At 45.7% G+C, this 19,162-nt stretch overlaps 1 protein-coding gene across 14 annotated transcripts in view; it reads right to left on the reverse strand.

Moving 5' to 3' along the window:
* The window catches only part of Epb41l4a (erythrocyte membrane protein band 4.1 like 4A), a 209,261-nt gene that overhangs the window by 130,622 nt on the left and 59,477 nt on the right, over positions 1-19,162 (reverse strand). Inside the window, exons 1-2 of one of the 14 annotated variants that reach the window (XM_087592892.1) lie at positions 18,364-18,434; positions 17,476-17,648 (exon numbers count right to left, since the gene is read on the reverse strand). The exons of 7 other annotated variants lie outside the window; for them this stretch is intronic. Coding sequence is in view for 1 of the 7 variants with exons in the window: in XM_087592891.1 (XP_087449017.1) it covers positions 7,015-7,086 (72 nt within the window). In the remaining 6 variants the exon portion in view is untranslated. Of the gene's footprint in view, positions 1-7,014; positions 7,281-17,475; positions 17,649-18,347; positions 18,530-19,162 lie in introns of those variants that run through there. 6 more of the 14 variants (XM_087592893.1, NM_001437518.1, XM_087592895.1 and 3 more) reach the window with 6 other exon arrangements.

A 19,162-nucleotide genomic window follows, 5' to 3' on the forward strand; every position in this document is an offset into this window, starting at 1 on the left:
TATTGAATAAGAATTCAAATATCAGGAAAAGAATTCTTCCCACTTGGAGGAGGATCCCCATGTGGTCTAGCCCAGTCAAGGACATGTTCCCTTCACCCTGAGGATGCTTCTGTCCCTTACACTTTAAGATCTCAGCTTTGTTATAACCCTATCCCATGGACCTACAAAGTCTCCTGGTTTTGCCTGTCTCTTAATCTATTTGACCTTTATTAAGGTCATCTGTTACTTCTCAATTCTGCTAACACGTAAACATTCTGCACTTGACCTTATCCAAGAAGCTGAGAAGCAATAAAGTCCAGATGGCTTGAGAGGAGGTGTTAGCACCTATACTCCTGTGAATAATAATTTACACCTGTAAGATAGCTTAAAAGTTCACTACAAGCTAATGAACACTTGAAAAACAGGAATACAGTGAAACCGTCAAACTTCTCGCATATCTTACAAAGCTTCCTTTTTTCCTAAGTCAATCAGACATAAGATGATAAAAAGGAAATGGGCCATCACCCTGCTACCTCAGATGAGGAAAATCAATTCACTTTTAATTAAAACTTTCCCCCTTTGCTTGGGTGATATATAATGCCAAGAGACTCAACCTATTCTAAAAGTGCAGTAAGCAATCAGTATCCTATGTTTGAAACTCAGGATACTAAAGAGTAGAGGAGCCTAAAATTAATACATACTATGCAGAGATGATAATCTTCCCATGCAATGAAGTACATCCGACAGGAATGTGATGTTCCAACATTAAGAAAACAGGAAAGACTAGGCATAAGACAGTTAAGCAAGTAAGGAAAGCGTCACCCCTTCAGTCACCCAGAAAAGACTTAAATGTCACAGCACACTCGTTTGCCTTTAAAACGAGAGTGGTGCCTGTGGCATTTCTGGATTGTGAATTGTATGCCACACAGCGCAGCAAATGGAGATGGGCTGTTTTCATGCCAACAACTTTTCGGAAACAACAGTTTCTACCGACTCAGAGGTAGTCTTAGGGAACAACTCCCAAGGAGGACAAGGTGATATGAATATACCACCAGCGAGCCTTTCAGGCAGAACAAAGGATCCCTCCAATGAGTAATAACAGCTTTGCAGAATCGTGCAACATCACAAACCAGAAAGGCAGGTTTTGGCCAGCCACACAGAATGATAACTACTGCGATCAACAAGACAGCTTACTCCTTCGCAGTGGGGAACGGGCCTAGCAACGGAGTCTTCCCCGCTACGCCTGCAAAACCTACTCTGTCTTTATTCAGTATTTTGAGCAAAAGGATGTCCAGTCCTCTTGGAAAACATAAATCATAGTAAGTATTTTAGCTTAGCCCAGGAGGGTACGATACACAGGAACTTGGAGGAAGGACCTCTCAGGCACCAGTGGGCCTCTGCTCAGGGAATCAAGACCAGCAGCAGCTCTTGATGACTTTAACTAAGCACCATCCTCACATCCATTTACTTAAAAACAAACAAACAAAAAAAGAAAACCCTTCATCGTGGAAAAATGTGGGGTTTTTTTCAAGCTGTTTTTCCCCATATACAATTTGTATATGCTTATCAAGTGGGGATAAACTTTTCTCAGGCTTTAGGGCTTAGCTATTCGTTGGCCTGCACCAACCCCAAAACTTAGCAGCACACACCACCAATCACTTGCTCGAGGTTTAAATTTGGCCAGAGCTCAAGGCAGCTGTTGTTTGTTCACTGTAGTGAAGGACCCGGTGTGACCTCACTCACAAGTCACCTGAAGTGTGTGGAATGGGACACAGCTGGCTCATCCTCTCTCTGCACCTTACAAGTCTCTCCAGCAGGAGATCTCATTCTACGGTCAGCCAGGGCTCAGAGAGCACAGGTCAAAACTGCCCAGAACTGTGTTCTGTTGAGTGAAACAAGCCCCAAGGTCCACCCAGAAGGGAAAAGACCAAGACGACTCTTGACAGGAGGAGTGGCTGCAGGAAGCAGAGGCTGCCATCTTTGGGTAGACAATGGACTTGATTTGTTTTCCTCCCAGCCTGGTTCTACCCTTTATAATGCTTCCCCTGCCTAACTCATCCTTTCTCTCATACTTCAAATTACAGCAAGACAAAAGAGAACAAAAAGAATAAACTACTCCGGCTGTCTGTATTTAAGGAAGGATGCTAGACGTTTCCCCACACTTTCACTCCGCAAAAGCCACATAAAATGAGCATCTGATTCCTACTTTACTGAAAGAGAGGAGCAAGACGAGCAGCTCTTGGTTCCTGCAACTTAGAAAGGATGGGAGAGGAGTTCTCCCCACACGTATCTGACTTAAACCCATTCTGTGAACCAGCTATTCTGAAGGCATGGAGAACATGAGGAACCTTCCATGGTCCATGAAATCAGAATAGGACTCCTGTGTGGGTCACACCAGTAACTCCAGCACTAGGAATACAGAGGCAGGAGGAATGTTCCAAGTCTGCGGTCAACTGGGCTGCAGAGTGAGACCCTGTCTCAAACAGATAAGCGAGCAGAAGAGTCTTACAACGTAATTAGTTGTCAGTCATGACTTTGCACTGCTTCTTTTAGAAGCACTGACATGGTTCCTGATGTCACATCGATAACATCAAACAGTAACCCAGCCAACTACTAGTAAGCCAGATAGTATAGACATCAGCTGAAGTTCAAAACGAACATTGTCTCACTTTGCAAAAGGACCTACTTTATGAAAACAATCTCGTTGGCACAAAAGTCTTCTAACGGTTTGTGTTGTTGTTGTTACTTTGTTGATTTGAAACAAGGTCTCATGTAACACAGGCTGGCCATCACCCTGCTGTGTAGCAGAGGATGACCTTGAACTCCTGAATCTTTTGTTCGTCCTCCTAGTGCTGGGATGATAGACATCTATCACCATGCCCAGCTGCATGTTATTTAATGAGCCAGGTTTGTTACAATTGAGTCTTGAGCTAGCATATGTGAAATGGCTTCTATTGTGACATTGTCCTACACACAAATCATTGCGTTGTTTGTACATGCTCCCCAATCCCCTCCCCATCCACCTACTACTAAGTCCTCCTCCTCCCCAAAATAATCCTCTAATCCTCCCACTTGTCTTCATCTCACACACACACACACACACACACACACGTGCGCGTACTATATACATATATATATATATATACACACACACACATATATACATACACACATATATACATACACACATATATATACACACATACACATGCCATTACTCCATCTTAAACTAGTTTAATCTCTCAGTTTTAATTATTATAATAATAAGTATACATATGATAACCTATATAAGCAAAAGTCCCTTTAGAACTCAATCATTTTAAATAGTGTAGAAAATCCAAACTAAGCAGCTTAGGAATCTCTCCAATATACTAAAGACAAAATTATATTCTTGGTGGTGTGTATTTTAAAATAGGCAATATTATTGATTCTTTCACTTCTGGAAAACCTTATGTATGCCAGCCCTTCCACATTTTATACATGAGAAAAATAGGCCTCAAGGGTGAGCTACCCATAGGCCACACACAGTCTAAGAACATCATACATGCAGTGTGACTGACACTAAAACAAGCATTTTCCTCATTCAGTGTCTGACAGATCGTGTGAGAACAGGAGCCTGAAAAATTCATGTCAGTGGTGAGAGGAAACACAGAAAACAAAGAGGCGGCCCAGAGGCTGACAGACAGTACCACACTTCGACAGCAGAAATCATAACGACCACGAGGAATCCAAGACCGAATTAAGGCACAGTCTGGTTCCATCACATTTACACCACGTAAGTACCAATGACTGAAACAGAGACCAATTTTCATGCACATCGGCCATGCTCAGATGTGTTGTTTATGAAATCCACAACTCAAAAAGTAATCTTTCTGAATTTGTTTAGCGTCCGAGATTAAGTTTCAGAATAAGAAAGGATAGTGGAGTTGACAGTGGTGGCACATGCCTTCAATCCCAGCATTGGGAGGCCAAAGCAGTTGGATCTCTGTGAGTTCAAGGCTAGCCTGGTCTATAGAGTGAGTTCCAGAAGAGCCAGGGATAAACCCTGTCTCAAAAAACAAAAAAAAGAAAGAAAGGAAGGAAGGAAGGAAGGAAGGAAGGAAGGAAGGAAAAGAAACACAACAAAACAAAGTAAATAAATAAATGATGTTGGAAGGGGAGGTGTGAAAATCCAGAAAAAGTCTATAGTTTAGTTATGAAAATTGTATCTTTTTGTGTCACTTTGACTCCAGAGAGCAACGTTAAAGGACAGTGAGTAGTCAGCCCTCAGTGACTTCTGTTAACTCTTCTATAAATCTGACTTTCCAGTATCTAACAAGGTTTTAGAAATTGGCTTTTAAATTACAAAAGTTTCTGAATATTAAGAGATACAAATGTTTTGGGGCTGGGGATTTAGCTCAGTGGTAGAGCGCTTACCTAGGAAGCGCAAGGCCCTGGGTTCGGTCCCCAGCTCCGAAAAAAAAGAACCAAAAAAAAAAAAAAGAGATACAAATGTTTCAAAAACTCTGTGTGGTTCATAGTTCTCTTTACAGGCTGAAGACAATGAATGAATGAATGAATGAATGAATGAATGAATGAATGAATGAATGAACGAACGAACGAACGAATAAAACGAACGAACATTGTCTTCACACAGCCTTTTAACCCAGAGATGGCAGGTGTGGGCTACAACATACTCCGTCTTTATTTTTTTTCTTTTAAGAAAATGAATTCTATTTACAAATGAAATCTTTGAAAACTCATTGATAGGCTTGCTTTAATTTTCTATAACACCCAGATGACTATTTCTCACAAGCCTCAAGAAGCAGGAAGACATGTAACAGGCCAACAGTCCCTATTCGATAGACACATTCTCTTAAGATAGTTGTTTGAGGACAGGCTCGGCGGCTCACATACTATTTTTAGAAAGAGGGTTTATGAAAAACTCTCTACGAGTCCATCCGTCTTCTAATCATAATTGGTTCAAGATGTGCTGTAATGAAGATTACTGAGAACTTAACAATTCCTGCCATCACGAGGCAGACTCTATCCTCCCTTTCTCCGTGGGCTAGCCTTGGCTACACTCACACTTGCATTCTCCACAATGATTCCACATCTGCTCTTGCTGCAGCCCCTCCACTGCTGTTGCAGAGTCCTGCCCTGCTACTAGGCTAGGAAAATAGCAATCTTGGAGGGTCATGACTACTGTTCACCCACAGTTCACCCACCACACATGAGGGGGTTTGTTATTCCACTACATAGTGTAGATCACTAGACTACTGCACAGCCCTAAGTGTTCTCTGCCTAACAGATAGTCCACAAAGGAAAACCAAACCTCACACAAAACACTATCAATTCTTCAGCTTCCCATTAACACTCAACAAGTAAAAACCATGTTAGAGAAGAAAGCATAAACATGGAACCGGTAGGAACCATCAGGCACACCCAACCCCAAGCACAACACACCTAGCCCTCTTCCAGACAGTATTGGTCATGAAGGGACCAGTCACTGGATTGAAGAGTCCTCAGAAACATGGATACATAACACAGCATCCTAGGCGATCTCACTCTGGTCCAAAAGGCAAGATTAAGGTAACCAGGGTCTGTGGACTGGTCTCCTGACAGCGACAGCTGTTCCATGACTGTAACAGGCACCCTTGCTTGTGGACAGCATGCCATAAGATTCTCAAGGGCAATATTTTCATGTCTTTAACCCACAAATGTTTTAGCACAAGAGAAAATCATGGTAAAGCATTAGACCCATTGGGAAGGATGTGTGGAGTCCTAAGACACTAACAATTAGACCCATTGTGAAGGGTCCTTTGCGTTATTTCTTCAGCTCTTCTATAAGACTGAAATTATTTTAAAATAAAGTTAAGTAAAATCTTTCATCATTTCTTAATTGGCCCCTCAAAAGCATCAGGCCCCACCCCTTCTAGACACCCTGCATCTTGCTCTGACAAGTGCCTTCTTTCAGCCCCTGCCCAACCCCCAGTCCTTTTGTCCTTCCTTAAGGGATGAGTGAGGAGGAAGTCTTTGTGGAAAAAATAGGAAGAGAGGGCTGTGAACCCTGAAAATGAATCATCTCTATTCTATCCCACAACATAACACAAGACGCCACTGAAATTCCAGATAGCGCATTATAACTCGTCCTTTAACATTTACCATCCCGTCGTGACTGAAGAAAATATTTCACTCGAATCATTTCAATAACTATCTTTTCTACAAAGGTCAGTGCTTTAAAACTGCAGCAGCAGGGGAAAGGAGCCAAACCGATTCCGAAGAGTATGTTTCCCTCCTGGGGCACCTTACACAGCCTGGGCAGGCAGCTGATCTCACAAAAGAAGGAAGGGTCCCAGAGGCAGGGAGGCTGGAAGAGAGGGCTGTGCCCAGAGTCCCTGTGCACAGACAACGTTTGTTGCTTTCTTAAGACAGGCTTTCGGGCTAGAGAGACGGCTCAGCCGTTAAAGGTTAGGCTCACAACCAAAAATGTAAGACAGGCCACCTATCCAGCATGCAGAAGGCACAAGATCCTGAGGTCCAGTTCCAGAATATTCTCCCCAACAAAGCACACACAAAATACATACATATACACATACATATATACATGTAAACACATGCACGCACATACACACCATAAACACTTTCATTCAGTAGTTCACGTGGTGGGAAGATAGAGGAGGGAGTACTCCATTCTGGTTCTTTCCACAATCTGAGACTCCCGGGGACTACACTCACCACTCACTCGCTCAGTGAAGACATCAGAATCGGCACTCACAGTAACACTGACTTTGCTACAGGAAACCGACCTCCAGTTTCATGAAGGCCTCGGGGACCTCAGGTAGCAGAGCCTCCAGGGTCTCCGTGGTCTCGCCTAGAAGCTGGACAGATACAAAGGAGACTCACTGCTACAAAGCTGGTCTTACATTAAGATGTTAAGGGGACAGACAGTCCAGAAGGTCTGGGGTCACAGGAAAGACAACTTGACTAGAAGAATTGTGGCTGACAAGACTCGGACAGTCCCAGCTCCCAGAGCGGAGGTCAAAGGGCACTCACTGGGTGGTCAGAAATGGATCGGAAGGGGAAAGCCCGCGAGGAAATGATTTCCAAAAGCCTTGCTCCCAGCATGCATTTCTTCCCACCTTGCCTGCAGTAACACAATGCCTGAGTAATTTATACAAAGACGCATTCCTTGTGGCATTTCATAATCTAAAGCTCGTTTCTGCTGAGGAGTAAAAAGAAGCAGAGGCACGCTCTCCGAGGACAGAAGAACTCCAGCCGCCTTACTGCTTTGTCATAAGTAGGGCTGCGCTGTTATCTGTGCTGTTGGCAAAATGCTCTGCCCTAAATTAGAGCACAGCTCGCCACGGCCACCATCCAGCTACTGCTTAATTTATTACCAGAGAGAGAGAGGGAGGGAGAGAGAGAGAGAGAGAGAGAGAGAGAGAGAGAGAGAGAGAGAGAGAGAGAGAATATGTGCGTGTGGGAAACATGTGCCACAGGAGGCATGTGCAGCAGGTCAGAGAATGTGGGTATCTGAACCAATGAACCAATGTTTTTTGGTTCTCTCCTCCTATCTCTATGTGGGTTCCAAGGACCAACTCAGATGCCCAGATATGGTGGTTTACATGAGGACTGCCCCCCACAGGCTCAGGGATCTGAACGCCTGGTCCCCAGCTTTTGCTGCTGTTAGGGGCGAGTTTAGAATGTTAGGAGGCAGAGCCTTCCTGGAGGAAACAGGTCACACGGGGTTAGAGAGTTTATAGCCTTGCTCCCCTTTGCTATGCTCTCAGTTTCCTGTGATAAAATGCAGCTTCCTGCTCCCACCTCATGCTGCCATGCATCCCCCATCACTGTGGATCCTCCTCCCTCTGGAACCATAGTCACTTCTGGTCCGGGTATTTTACCACCATAAAAAGCAACTACTAGGGGTTGGGGATTTAGCTCAGTGGTAGAGCGTTTGCCTAGCAAGCGCAAGGCCCTGGGTTCGGTCCCCAGCTCCGAAAAAAAAGAAAAAAGAAAAAAAAAGCAACTAATACACCAGGCTTGTGCAAAAAGCACCTTCACCCCATACATGCACCATCTTGCTGGCACTGTTCAACTATTTACATAATGTTTATAACACCTAACTTCTGCTTCAACCTACCTTTGTGCCCTGGCTCTAATACACCACAACCAAATGAAGACTCAGAGTGTGTTTTTCACCCAGTAAAGAAGGCTTTGAAAACACAATAGAAGAGCATTGCTGATAGAGTGGTCGAGTGCACTCGGAGAGCTGGGTTTGGTCTCCAGATTCATAAGAAAACAAAAATACAAAAGCGAAGTGTTAAAACAGCATCACTGCACTACTGCAGAAGTTCCAGACCACATAGTGAAATGGGACGCCTGAACTAAAGGCCCTTCTCGGCTGTGGCTTCAAGGAAGCCATAGAATGAATAGTTTAAAAAATCACAGTTTGTCCTTCTGCAAACACTATTGTCCCCTGGTCATGTGATCAGTCTCTAACTACCCCACAACCCAACTCGAAGGGATACCCAACCATATACCCAGGACAAAAACCATCACAGGCCTATCAAGGGACTTCCAGAGGCACGTGCAATCACAACACACAACTCTTTACTGAAGCCCCTTCAAACAGAGTCCCCCAGCTTCACAAAAAAAGCAATAAACCCTGTCGAGGCTCATGGGCCAGCCTGGAAAGCAAAATAAAGGACCGGTTTTCTTTTCAAGTTTCTGAAAAGGCACAAAAAGGAAAGAACACTGTTGGAATAAAGCTAAAATCTGCAGGTCTCTTAGTCTGTCATCCTCTGCAGGTAGGACCTCAGTCCAGCGTGGCGTTTCCATTTACTTTAGAGCTTCTAGAAGGACTGTAAATGTGACAGCTCGTGCCATGAACAACTCTCTTGAACTCATCAGCTCTCTTTTGTATCCATCCAGTCCCACTCAGCCAAACTAAGGGTGGTTACACACCTACGCCATGTATGCTCTACAGTCAACCAAAACTCTCCAAAGACGAAGAGTGATGATGTCATCACAGACCGGTAGTCACCCCATGACCCAGCCATGAGCAGCTACTGAGCACTGTGCTGGGCTTTCACGTCTTCTAAGTCTCACAACTGACGGCACAAGGCATCAGTAGCCCCCGTTTTCATATAAGGAAACTATGGCTGAGAAAAGTTGGCCGTGTGACTTGGAATGCCATGGAACCTGTGCAGAAGCAAGCCCTGGTCTCCTCACCTCGCTCTTTCCCATAAATGTTAAGATTCGGAAAAACCGTGTTTCTCATCAGGATAATCAGAGATGGTATTGTGCAAAAAACAAAACTGAAAATGCTGTGTAGTCAATGCTTTTAAAAACAAGAAACACCTCATGCTTAAATCCACTGGTTCTATAAGATATCTCTTAGTGCCACTTCTAAGAATATAACAATCTCAAACTTACCAACACTTACACAGCAAGCTGTTTGTCTCTCTTGTAATAAGACTGCAAGCCACGAATTTTAGCTATAAATACAAATGTCTGGTGTATAGTAAACGTTCAGTAGATTACCCTGAGTAAGGAAGAGGAGGGGAAAGGAAAGACAGGAGGGTGAGCAGGACCCCAGTGACCAGGCAGCCACCCTTCACATCTCCCAGGTTTCTAAAAGTTTGCATCACATGATATCTCAACCATGAATTTACCTTGCTTCTCCTGTGCCTCTTTTTTTGTTCAGAAAATTCAGACAAATTGTAGTCATTTAAAAGATGCTATACAGTATGGGGGAAGACGAAGGTGAAATGATCTTGGAAGATTCTAACATTTTCAAAAACATAGTATTATGAATAAAGGGTTGCGTTTCTGAAGAATAAAGGCCGGTATAATCGCTCTCCGTTGGTTTTATCATAAACTGATTCTTGGTGAATAAAGTGACTGGAGATGTTGTCCCACAGTAAAATGGAGTTGTCTTAAATATACCTCAGCACCAATCAATAACCAGAGTGGAGTCCAGAAACCATTTCTCCCTATTACTCGGTGTCAAGCCACTTGCTTGAAAATGCCATTCACGTCCCACTGAACAAGAGGGAAGCCATGTCTGTGTAGTCCTGGAGACCTAGCCAACTCTCCAGAGCTGGTGAGGTCATGAGTCTCGGAGGAGAACCACAACCTCTACTCTACTAAACAAGCCCAACCCCGAACAACTTCTAAACATGTGTCCTTACAGCCACAGATGAGTGCAGTGCCCTCTCCTCGTCAAGGAGACTTCTCTTTGTAACAGACAGAGACCATTACAGAAAACCACAGCCAACCAAAATGCAGGGCCGTGGAGCTCAGTCCCGAAGCGCACAAGCACAAAACAACCACTGCACATAAGGCTCAGGGGACGTTGAGGAAGAGAGGACAGAAAGGTTGCTCAGAGCCAGAGGATCAGGGAGTTTGCTGTGAGACTGTGTCTTCTAGTAATATCAGAAGCTACACCCAGAAAGTATCACCCAACACAACCAAACATGACTTCAAGGACAAGAGACATGCTATCACCAACGGGGGAGGGGAGGGGGGGAGACGGACATATAAGGAACTACAGGAGAACCACACACGCAGCTACAGGGAACTCTGAGAACTCTGAGAGAGGGAAGAATAGCCTTCCTCAGGGAAGAGCACACCCAATGGTCAGACCTGAAAACATACACGTGAATGACATCATACACTCGTGTATTTAGGAATATATCTGTATGTACATATGCATTCACATAATGACAATTAATGACAATTAATGAAAAGAGAGACAAGAAGGGATATAGAGGTTAGTTTGGAGGAAGGGAGGGAAGGGGAGAAATGATGTAATTATAGACTCGAAAAATTAAAAAAATAAATAACCTTTAAAAAAAGAAAATGTTCTATTACAGAAGAAAGGGTATCGGGGAATGGTGGAAGAGGGGAATTGAATACAATGGGTGTTTGAATGCAATCAAAGTGTATTCTATATATGCTTGCATATGTCTGAAACACAGCATTTTATATGATTAATGTAGGGTAATAAAATGATTGACATACCAAAAAAAAATTCAGCTTGAACCTGTAAACAACCAATGTTTGCCTGAGAAGTCGTGAGGAAAGAAATCTGTATCACTACAATTTTACAATTCACTTACTTTTTCACGTCTGAAAAATTTGAAGCTACTCATTAATCCTCAAATAGCCAAAGACCTAATAAAACCGTTAATTTTAGTTACAACCTTCAGTTAAACAGTTAACGCATTGGAAGAAAGTACAAGGGCGCTAAGAGAATTTGCAGTAGACATAATGAATCATGTTGCAGTGTGAGTCACCGACTCCTAAATCACAGGCTTTGGAAACTCAGATTTCCTGAGTTCGAAACAGGTCGGTTCCAGTTCTGATTACTAATTACATTATTACAGGCCTTGCCTGCTCTGCCCTGGTTCTCCAGATCACTTGCTGGGGTTACTGGAAAGGCCACTGTGTTCTCCAAATCTACAGCCTCATCTCTAACGCCAGAGAGCACCTCAGACCCAGTCGTCATTTCGAACAATGGAGACGATGAGATCCACAGTTCCCACATCCAATTCACTGCCCCCTTCCCCTCACAACAGCAACGTGCTTACTCTTTCTGATTTTATCTGTCCAGTGGCCTGAAATAAACCTCTCATCCCAGGGACTGTCCTGAAAATGAAGTCCGAGTTGTTCGTAACAGGAAAAGGAGTGTAGACAGTTAGGAGCAAACCTATCACTCTAGAGGAGACAGACTTTCTGCCCTCATCCTCTCCTCAGCTGAATATAAAAGGTGAAGAGTGGCCCGTGGGGTTTCCTGCCGCACTAAATAAAAGGTAGGGACCCCGGTACCCTCCCAGGTCTATGCAAGGCTATGTGACCTTCAGAGAATTGGCTAAGTCACTTTCAAATGCAGTGTCCCTATTTGCAAGTGGAACTAATATCCCCTGCCCAGCTCACATCTCAGGCTGTCTTGAAAGATCAACTAAAAGATACCTGGAAGCTCTCTTTACAAGCATAAAGAACCACACAGATAGCTTCAGTCTCGGCTCTCCCATTAACTGCCGGAGGCTCACACACAGTCATGCTCTAGATCATGCTTAACAGGCTTTGCAGAATGGAGAGACAGCAGCAGGAGCACATACCATTCATTTGCTAAAGTCATCTTTATTTTTTATACATTTTATTATTTTATTGTTTTGTTTTGTGTTTGTTTGTTTTTCAAAACTGGGATTCCCTACATAGACCTGGCTGTCTTAGAACTCACTCTGTAGACCACATTGAGCTCTAACCCAGAGATCTGCCTGTCTCTACCTCCTGAGTGCTGGGATTAAAGGAACGCACCACCGCCACCCGGACTCAAGTCATCTTTAAGGAAAAAGAGGGAGCTGAGGAAGCTCTCTCACATTTTTCATTGGAAACTCACATTTTTAGTTTTATCAATTTAAAACTGGGAAGGGTGGCACAGCCACATGTCCAGTATGCGACAGAACTTGTGTTCGAGCAGCCGGCACTGTGCAAGTTCTTAATGTTATCAGATTCCACTGAAGCACAAAGAACTTTCGGTCTCTGGTCTTAAATTCTATATTATTCTGACCCCCTGAACCTGTGATTTTGTTTAAGCCAATGGTTATTTTAAGGAAAGGAAGTTGCCTTTAAGCACACTACAGAACTACATCTCACAAACCCTTAAGCCAACACAGTAGAAACAATGACTTTGCCGATCAAGCTCCAGTTCCCACTGAACATTAAGCGAACCAGAAGGGTTGAAGCTCTTACAAGGGTTGAAGATGGATACAGTCCAAGAATCCAACTTCAAATGGTGTCCTGCCATCACTCAAAAACATTTAAAGATCCACCCCAAACTGGGCCCACTGGGTTGATAGAGAAGCCAATGAAGATGTTTTGACGCTGGGTCACCAGACCAATGGTGCTTAGCACGGAAACCGAAAGCACACTAGAACACGTACTCTCTGCTTCTCCTCTAAGCCATTCTTGCTACAACCAAGCCTTGGGTGCGTTCCATACCTAGTGTACCCAGTGGCACATCTAGAATGGTAGAGCTGCTCCTGTTATCTGAACTCACTGTCTAGCCTGGGGACCACCCCGACCCTGGCTCCTCTTCTGGTCTGTCACCATCAGCACTGTTTCAGAGTGTGAAAATCTATACCAGCCAGATTTCATTCTGGTAAGAGCGAGTAAGACTCGGGGAAGAGATGTGATTGGCACTAATGCTCTTGAATCATTCCAAGTCCCCCAAAAGTCTGTCTTCTGCTCCCTCACCAGGACATATTTTCCTTTTCCAGCCCCATTTTCCTCTTCTCCCTGGTACTCAGCCCATTCCATTTTTCGTAGGTTTTACATCTGACTAATAAAATAAGTTCTATTTCTGCCTTACTGATATGTTTGGAGTAACAGAATTTATAAGTTCTAAAATCTAGTCAGAATCTTGCACGGGAAAACAGGACGGACGTGAGGAGCTAGTTTTCTTTTTAGAATCTACCATGTAGATTTCTTGCTTTTATAATGCCACGTGCGTACTTGTGCTTTGTGGCCATTTACAAAAGGCTTTCTTCCTCTCTTGTCTTGAGCGCTACCCCAGCAAGGGATCAGTGTCAGCCCAGGTGGTACTGAGCCATACCTGTAATTCCAGCACTTGGATGCTGAGGCTGGAGGATTACAGGTTCCAGACTGCACAGTGAGAGACTCAGATCACACACAGCACGCAGTTCAGGGAGGGGACAGAAATGGTGGGCATTGAGTTTTAAGCACACCTCGTAATTCTCGAGGCTCCATGGAGCTCCCCGTGCCCACAGAAGTAATAAACTCGGGTATCATCGAGACCTGATAGCTTCCTAACCACAGGACTATTTTCTTCCTCTGTGTATTAAACGGCTCAAAAGGCTAAGAGTGTGACACACCCTGGAAAGGTCCCACCAGCTGAGAAGCTACACTCTGAGCAGGTTTCCTTTCTCAGCAAGAGCCCTCATTCTTCCCATCCTCCTAGGGCCTCCCTCCTAGAAGCAGCATGGGGGGGGGGGGATGTCAGGGAGAGGGAGGGAAAAGCAGGGAAAACATGCATGTCAATGAGCAGTGACCCCAGCAGCCAATTAAGGAGACACACCGCTGGTCTTCATGGGATGCTGCAGGCAACTCACAGTGGACAGATAATGGTTGTGACATCAAGCCCCAGGAGATGGGGTGCGGATGAATATGAAACATATACACACACTGACAGACAAGCAGAACAACAGGATGCTGTGTTTGCAGGCCCTGCGCTCAGAAAGGCTCTGCGGAGAGGGAGAATGTGGCTTTCTGAAATTGCCTGCCCTCCTGTCTCCTGCCATGTTCTCCTCCACATAGACACTAAGTCAGTCAGTCAGTCAGTCAGTCAGTCTCTCTCTCTCTCTCTCTCTCTCTCTCTCTCTCATACACACACACACACACACACACACACACACACACACACACACACACACACACACACACACACAGAGCAAATCTTATTCCACTGTTCTAATGCACAGGTCACCATGAGTGTCTCTCTGGCCACCCAGCCATCTGTGAGGTTTTTGACTAGCCAGGGGAGACTCCATGTTACCTTCCCGCTTTCCCTGTAGAGATACTAAAAGCACCTTGCTCAGCACCCATTTCAGGTCAGCGACAGAGTCACAATGTATCAACAGCAGCAAATTTAAGTAAGAAAAGGAGACTACAAGTCTAGGCGGAAGCCAAAGGAGAGAAAACGACTTTAGGGAACGTTTCACCAAACACTGGGCTAGACTAGTGTAAAATCTTACTTCCAAACCATGTTCATTCCCACAAAATTATCGTGCCCCCCACCCCCAAAGCAACAAAAAAACCAAAACTAGTATGGCAGCTACAAGGAGTCCTGGCCACAGAGCAATTCCTGAGCAGCTAACCAGGCTCTACACTGAGCACAGGAGAGCAAGGGTTCACACGAGGTGCAAACCCAGGGTGTCGGCACCCGAATCCACACTCACCCAGATGAGAGACTTGGTGCTCAGGGACCACCAAGAACATCTCATAAGAAAAGAATTCTTCTGCTACATTTTAACAGGAAAAGTGAAACTAATGCAGAAAATATCACTTACCACTTCCTTAAAAAAAAAATCACCAAGTCTAGACAGCAGGGAAAGGGGGATATGAGAAGGGACCCTCCAGTTCGGGGCTTCACCCCATCAATCCAGGCTGCAAACACATTCTCCACACACTTCATCCGACCCAGTTATGCCAGCCAGTTTGATCATTTTGACAAGCCCCTAGACACGGACGTCTATTCGACTCCATCCCCACTGCCATTCCCCGTCTACCCCCTACAACTGCGACTGACTTTTTTATGTATAGTTTATTGTTAGGTTAGCGAAGGAATGGGATTTATTACAGTGTCTTCATACAGATGTCATTTGGCTTTGTTCTCCCTCTTCTAGACTAACAGACACCCCCACCACCACCTCCTCCTCTCGCTGGTCCCCAGCTCCTCCCAAATCGTTCCTTCTTCTGCTTTCAAGTCACATGCATCCTATTATTCTCTCATCTCCTCGTCCTCTCTTCTCTTAAGATCTCACCTCCCTTCCTCATGCTCTCTATTTCCATCACACACCCACGCACACACATGTGTACACACAAAATGAAGAGAACATATGAGGGGAAGCATGCCGTGTCCATCTCCCTGAGTCTGCCTTATTCTACACTTAACGACACACCAATTGCTAATACAACCGTCTCTTGATATTGCCCCCACGTCTGTTTCTGCTCTTCCCTCCACACAGCGGCCAGAATATTTTAGCAAGCAAAGTTTGACTTTTATATCCTTTACTAGAACTTTGATATAATAAAGACGAAATCCAAATTCCTCCACCCTGACCCCCCAGCTCTCTCTGCCACCTCGTCCTCACTCGTCACGGCTGGTGCTTCTCTCCCACACCAGGCCCAGCCTCTGAGCATCTGTGCACAGCATTGTGCACCTGCCACCCTGTCTGGGCGCACCGCCTGCCTCTCTGTTTTAATCCATCAGGGTGCGTTTGGTGGTTGCCTGTGCTCCAGCTGAAAGGCTACCCAGAGGAATGAGTCTCCACATAGAAGGAAGCCTTGGATGTGGGGGGAAGAGAACAGAAAGTCGGCCAAGGATGAGGAAGAGATGAGCAAGACACAAAGGGGGATTAGAAGGCAGTGGACAGCCATAGTTCAAGAGCCCGCGGCAGAATTAACATTAACGTCAGAACTGCCTGGATGTGGGGTGGTGGGAAGTCTGCATCAGCCCAGTAAGGAGAGCTGGAGCTCCAGTTCCCTCACGAACAGCTAACTGAGTAAGAGGTGAGGGAGGGAAGAGTGGGGCACGGCTGTCCATCACCTGGGAAACCGGGACCATGCTGCTTAGACATCACACATGGAAAGGCTTCGGGGTGAGCTCGAAACTGAGGATGCTTCCCCAGCTTCTCTGAATGCTACCTGGAGGTAAGCTGAACTGGAGACTGTGAGATATGAGGCCACGGCAATCTCCTCCATGATTCTTCTAGAGTAAAGGCTGATTGGGTCATCCTTCCTGCTTCTGCTGCCTGCCCCTCCCAGGATGCTCCAGAGTGATGGGCCACTCTTTACAGAACACTTATCACTGGAGCGGCCATTAAACTATTCTCAGTGGAAGGACAGCATGTCTGGCTAAATGGGGGCCCGTGGCTGGGCTTGCCGCTAAGCTGACCCAAGGCAAGATGAGAAAGCTAGCCAAAGTGAGAGATTGAAAAGAGATGGACACAGCATCCTGGTGCCTGCACCCCCGGGGAACCAGATTTCCCACGAGCAAAGGTCAGAAATTTACCGCCCTCCCCGCTTTGAATTGCAGGGATGGGAAGTAGACAGCATTCTAGGAATACATTGAATCAAGTCTGTATCTTTCCAATTTCCCAAGGTCTTATCCAAAAACCAGCCGGTGGCTTCCCCAGGTCACAAAGATCATTTCATTAGCACTTTCCTTTCTGTAGTCTGTTCACGAAATCATGCTCAGAAGACAATAAAAACCACTCGTCTATAGATCTAGCAAAGGGTATTGGGAACCCAATCCCAGCAGCTAGCTCTCCATCTGGAAGCAAGGTGCATTGTTGACATTAATTATTTCCCTCCAGTGTTTGTCTGTTGAGCCTGTCAGGCAAGAATCCTGGAAGACGCAGGAGCATCTGATTATTAATTGATTATTAATACTGCTAACGCATGCATGCAGACATTTGTGCCTGTGTAAATGACATCACATCATCTTTCATCCTGGAACTTTACAGCTTCCAAAATCTCTCTCTCTCTCTCTCTCTCTCTCTCTCTCTGTGTGTGTGTGTGTGTGTGTGTGTGTGTGTGTGTGTGTGTGTGTGTGTGTGTGTAAGAGTCTCTCTGGAACCCACAATTTCATCCTCACAAAGATCACGGCCACGGATTACAGCTTTACCACATCTGAGCCGGTCTGCACCCGCCCACATCACATCCCCCTTGTCAGTCACTGTTTATTGAGCAGCTATTATTTACCAGGTGTTAAGCCCTGTTGCAACCGAAGCATGTAGCGAGTCCTTAAAATCTGCAGGCGTCGTCTGAAGTACTTCCTGAGCACAGCCCGTCATGATTAGAGACCTCAGGAGGCTGGAAATACTCATCTCCGTCCACAGATAAGGAAATGCAGGCTTGGAAAAGCAGTCGTTGACCTAAGGTCACAAGGTCAACTCCTGAGTGACTCTTCCCGGTCACAGTACAAGGACTATGATCCCGAGTCCCTTGACCTCGAGTGTTAAAATATCTAAAGGAAAGGGCGTGTGAGCAAAGCGCCCACCTGACCCATCTTGGAAGAAAAGGAAGCAGCAGCTATGAAAATAAAGTGAATTCTTCCAACTGGGCAGGTTTCTCCAGAACAGCTGCCAGGTTTCCCTGAGAGAAGATGGAGAGCAGGCATTCACTGACATAGGTGTGAGGAGACAAAGGAGAGCTCAGGTAACCGACCTCCCTCAGACCTACGGTCCGTCTCCATCAACCAGCCCCAGGGCAAGCCCTCAACCTATGCCATCCAATATCTATCCATTTGATCCCTATTCCAAGGCATTGGCAGACAATGTTCTTCTGCCTGTAAGTCTGCCCACGGTGGATATTCAAAGAAAACTTCACTAACCTCAGCTCCTCATACTCCTCAAGATCCCTCCTCACCCCTTCCCCCGCCAACCAAACTGAAAGCATGGCTTCCCCGCTGGGCCCAGCATCCTGCCCCTCCCAGCCTCCCTCAGACTGCTCCTTTCCCGGCAAAGTTCTGCCTGCCTGTCTGCTTGAGACTCCCACCTCCCACTGCCTGCTCCCGCTGCCCAGGTTCTTTCTAGCTGTGCCTGAGCAAGCCCGAGGCGGTTGGTCGATCAGACCTGCTGGTCACAGCACCTGTGTTCCCACCCTGGAAAGGCTCTTCTGGTTTCTTCCAACTTCTTGAGATCAGAGGGACGACTTCTATCAGCAGTGAACAAAAGAAAACGCCCTTCCCCCACTGCCACTTCCTCCCCAGCCTTACTCTTTTGGCCACCGCCATCTGCTGGGATTTGACAGCACACAATGACTGTGTGTGGCCTGTGAAAGAAAGCACCATGCAGAGGCCAACGCTGGCACAGTGCCTAAGCTCTCGGGGCAGGTAGGCCTCTGTTGTTTCACATATTGTTAGAGGCAGAGTGGGTTGCAATCCAGACCTTACAGCCCACGATGCTTAAAACACTTTCTGCCTAATTCTCACAGTAAGGTTTGCCAACCCCTGCCAGAATGTCCCTGCCCCATCCATCCACTCCGCATTTCCTGCCGTCTGCCAGTCAACCTTCGGATCATCTCAGGGCACCTCCAATCCCAGGAAGACAGAGAGCTCTCAGATACACCTTCTGGATCAAAGAAAGCAGACGGGGGAGGGGCTGGAGTAATGGGGAGGGGCGTGAGCAATATGGAAATGATCCAGGAGAAAGAGCAACAGGCCTGGTGGCTGAACTAAGGTGACAGTGAAGAGAAGAGGAACCATTCAACGGCAGCATGTGTGACTGGATCCTTGATCAAAGGCTGAGATTCCACTCATTAGATAAACATCAGGGCTGACCATCGCATCACTGGTAGATTTAAAGCAAAGTGTCTGGTTCCTTGATGAGGAAGTGTCAGCACCGCCCTTGCCCAGAAACACACTGGCTCCATTCACGAGACCAACTTC

The sequence above is a fragment of the Rattus norvegicus genome, chromosome 18 (assembly GCF_021556685.1).
Source record: "Rattus norvegicus strain SHRSP/BbbUtx chromosome 18, alternate assembly SHRSP_T2T, whole genome shotgun sequence".
Classification (NCBI taxonomy): domain Eukaryota; kingdom Metazoa; phylum Chordata; class Mammalia; order Rodentia; family Muridae; genus Rattus; species Rattus norvegicus.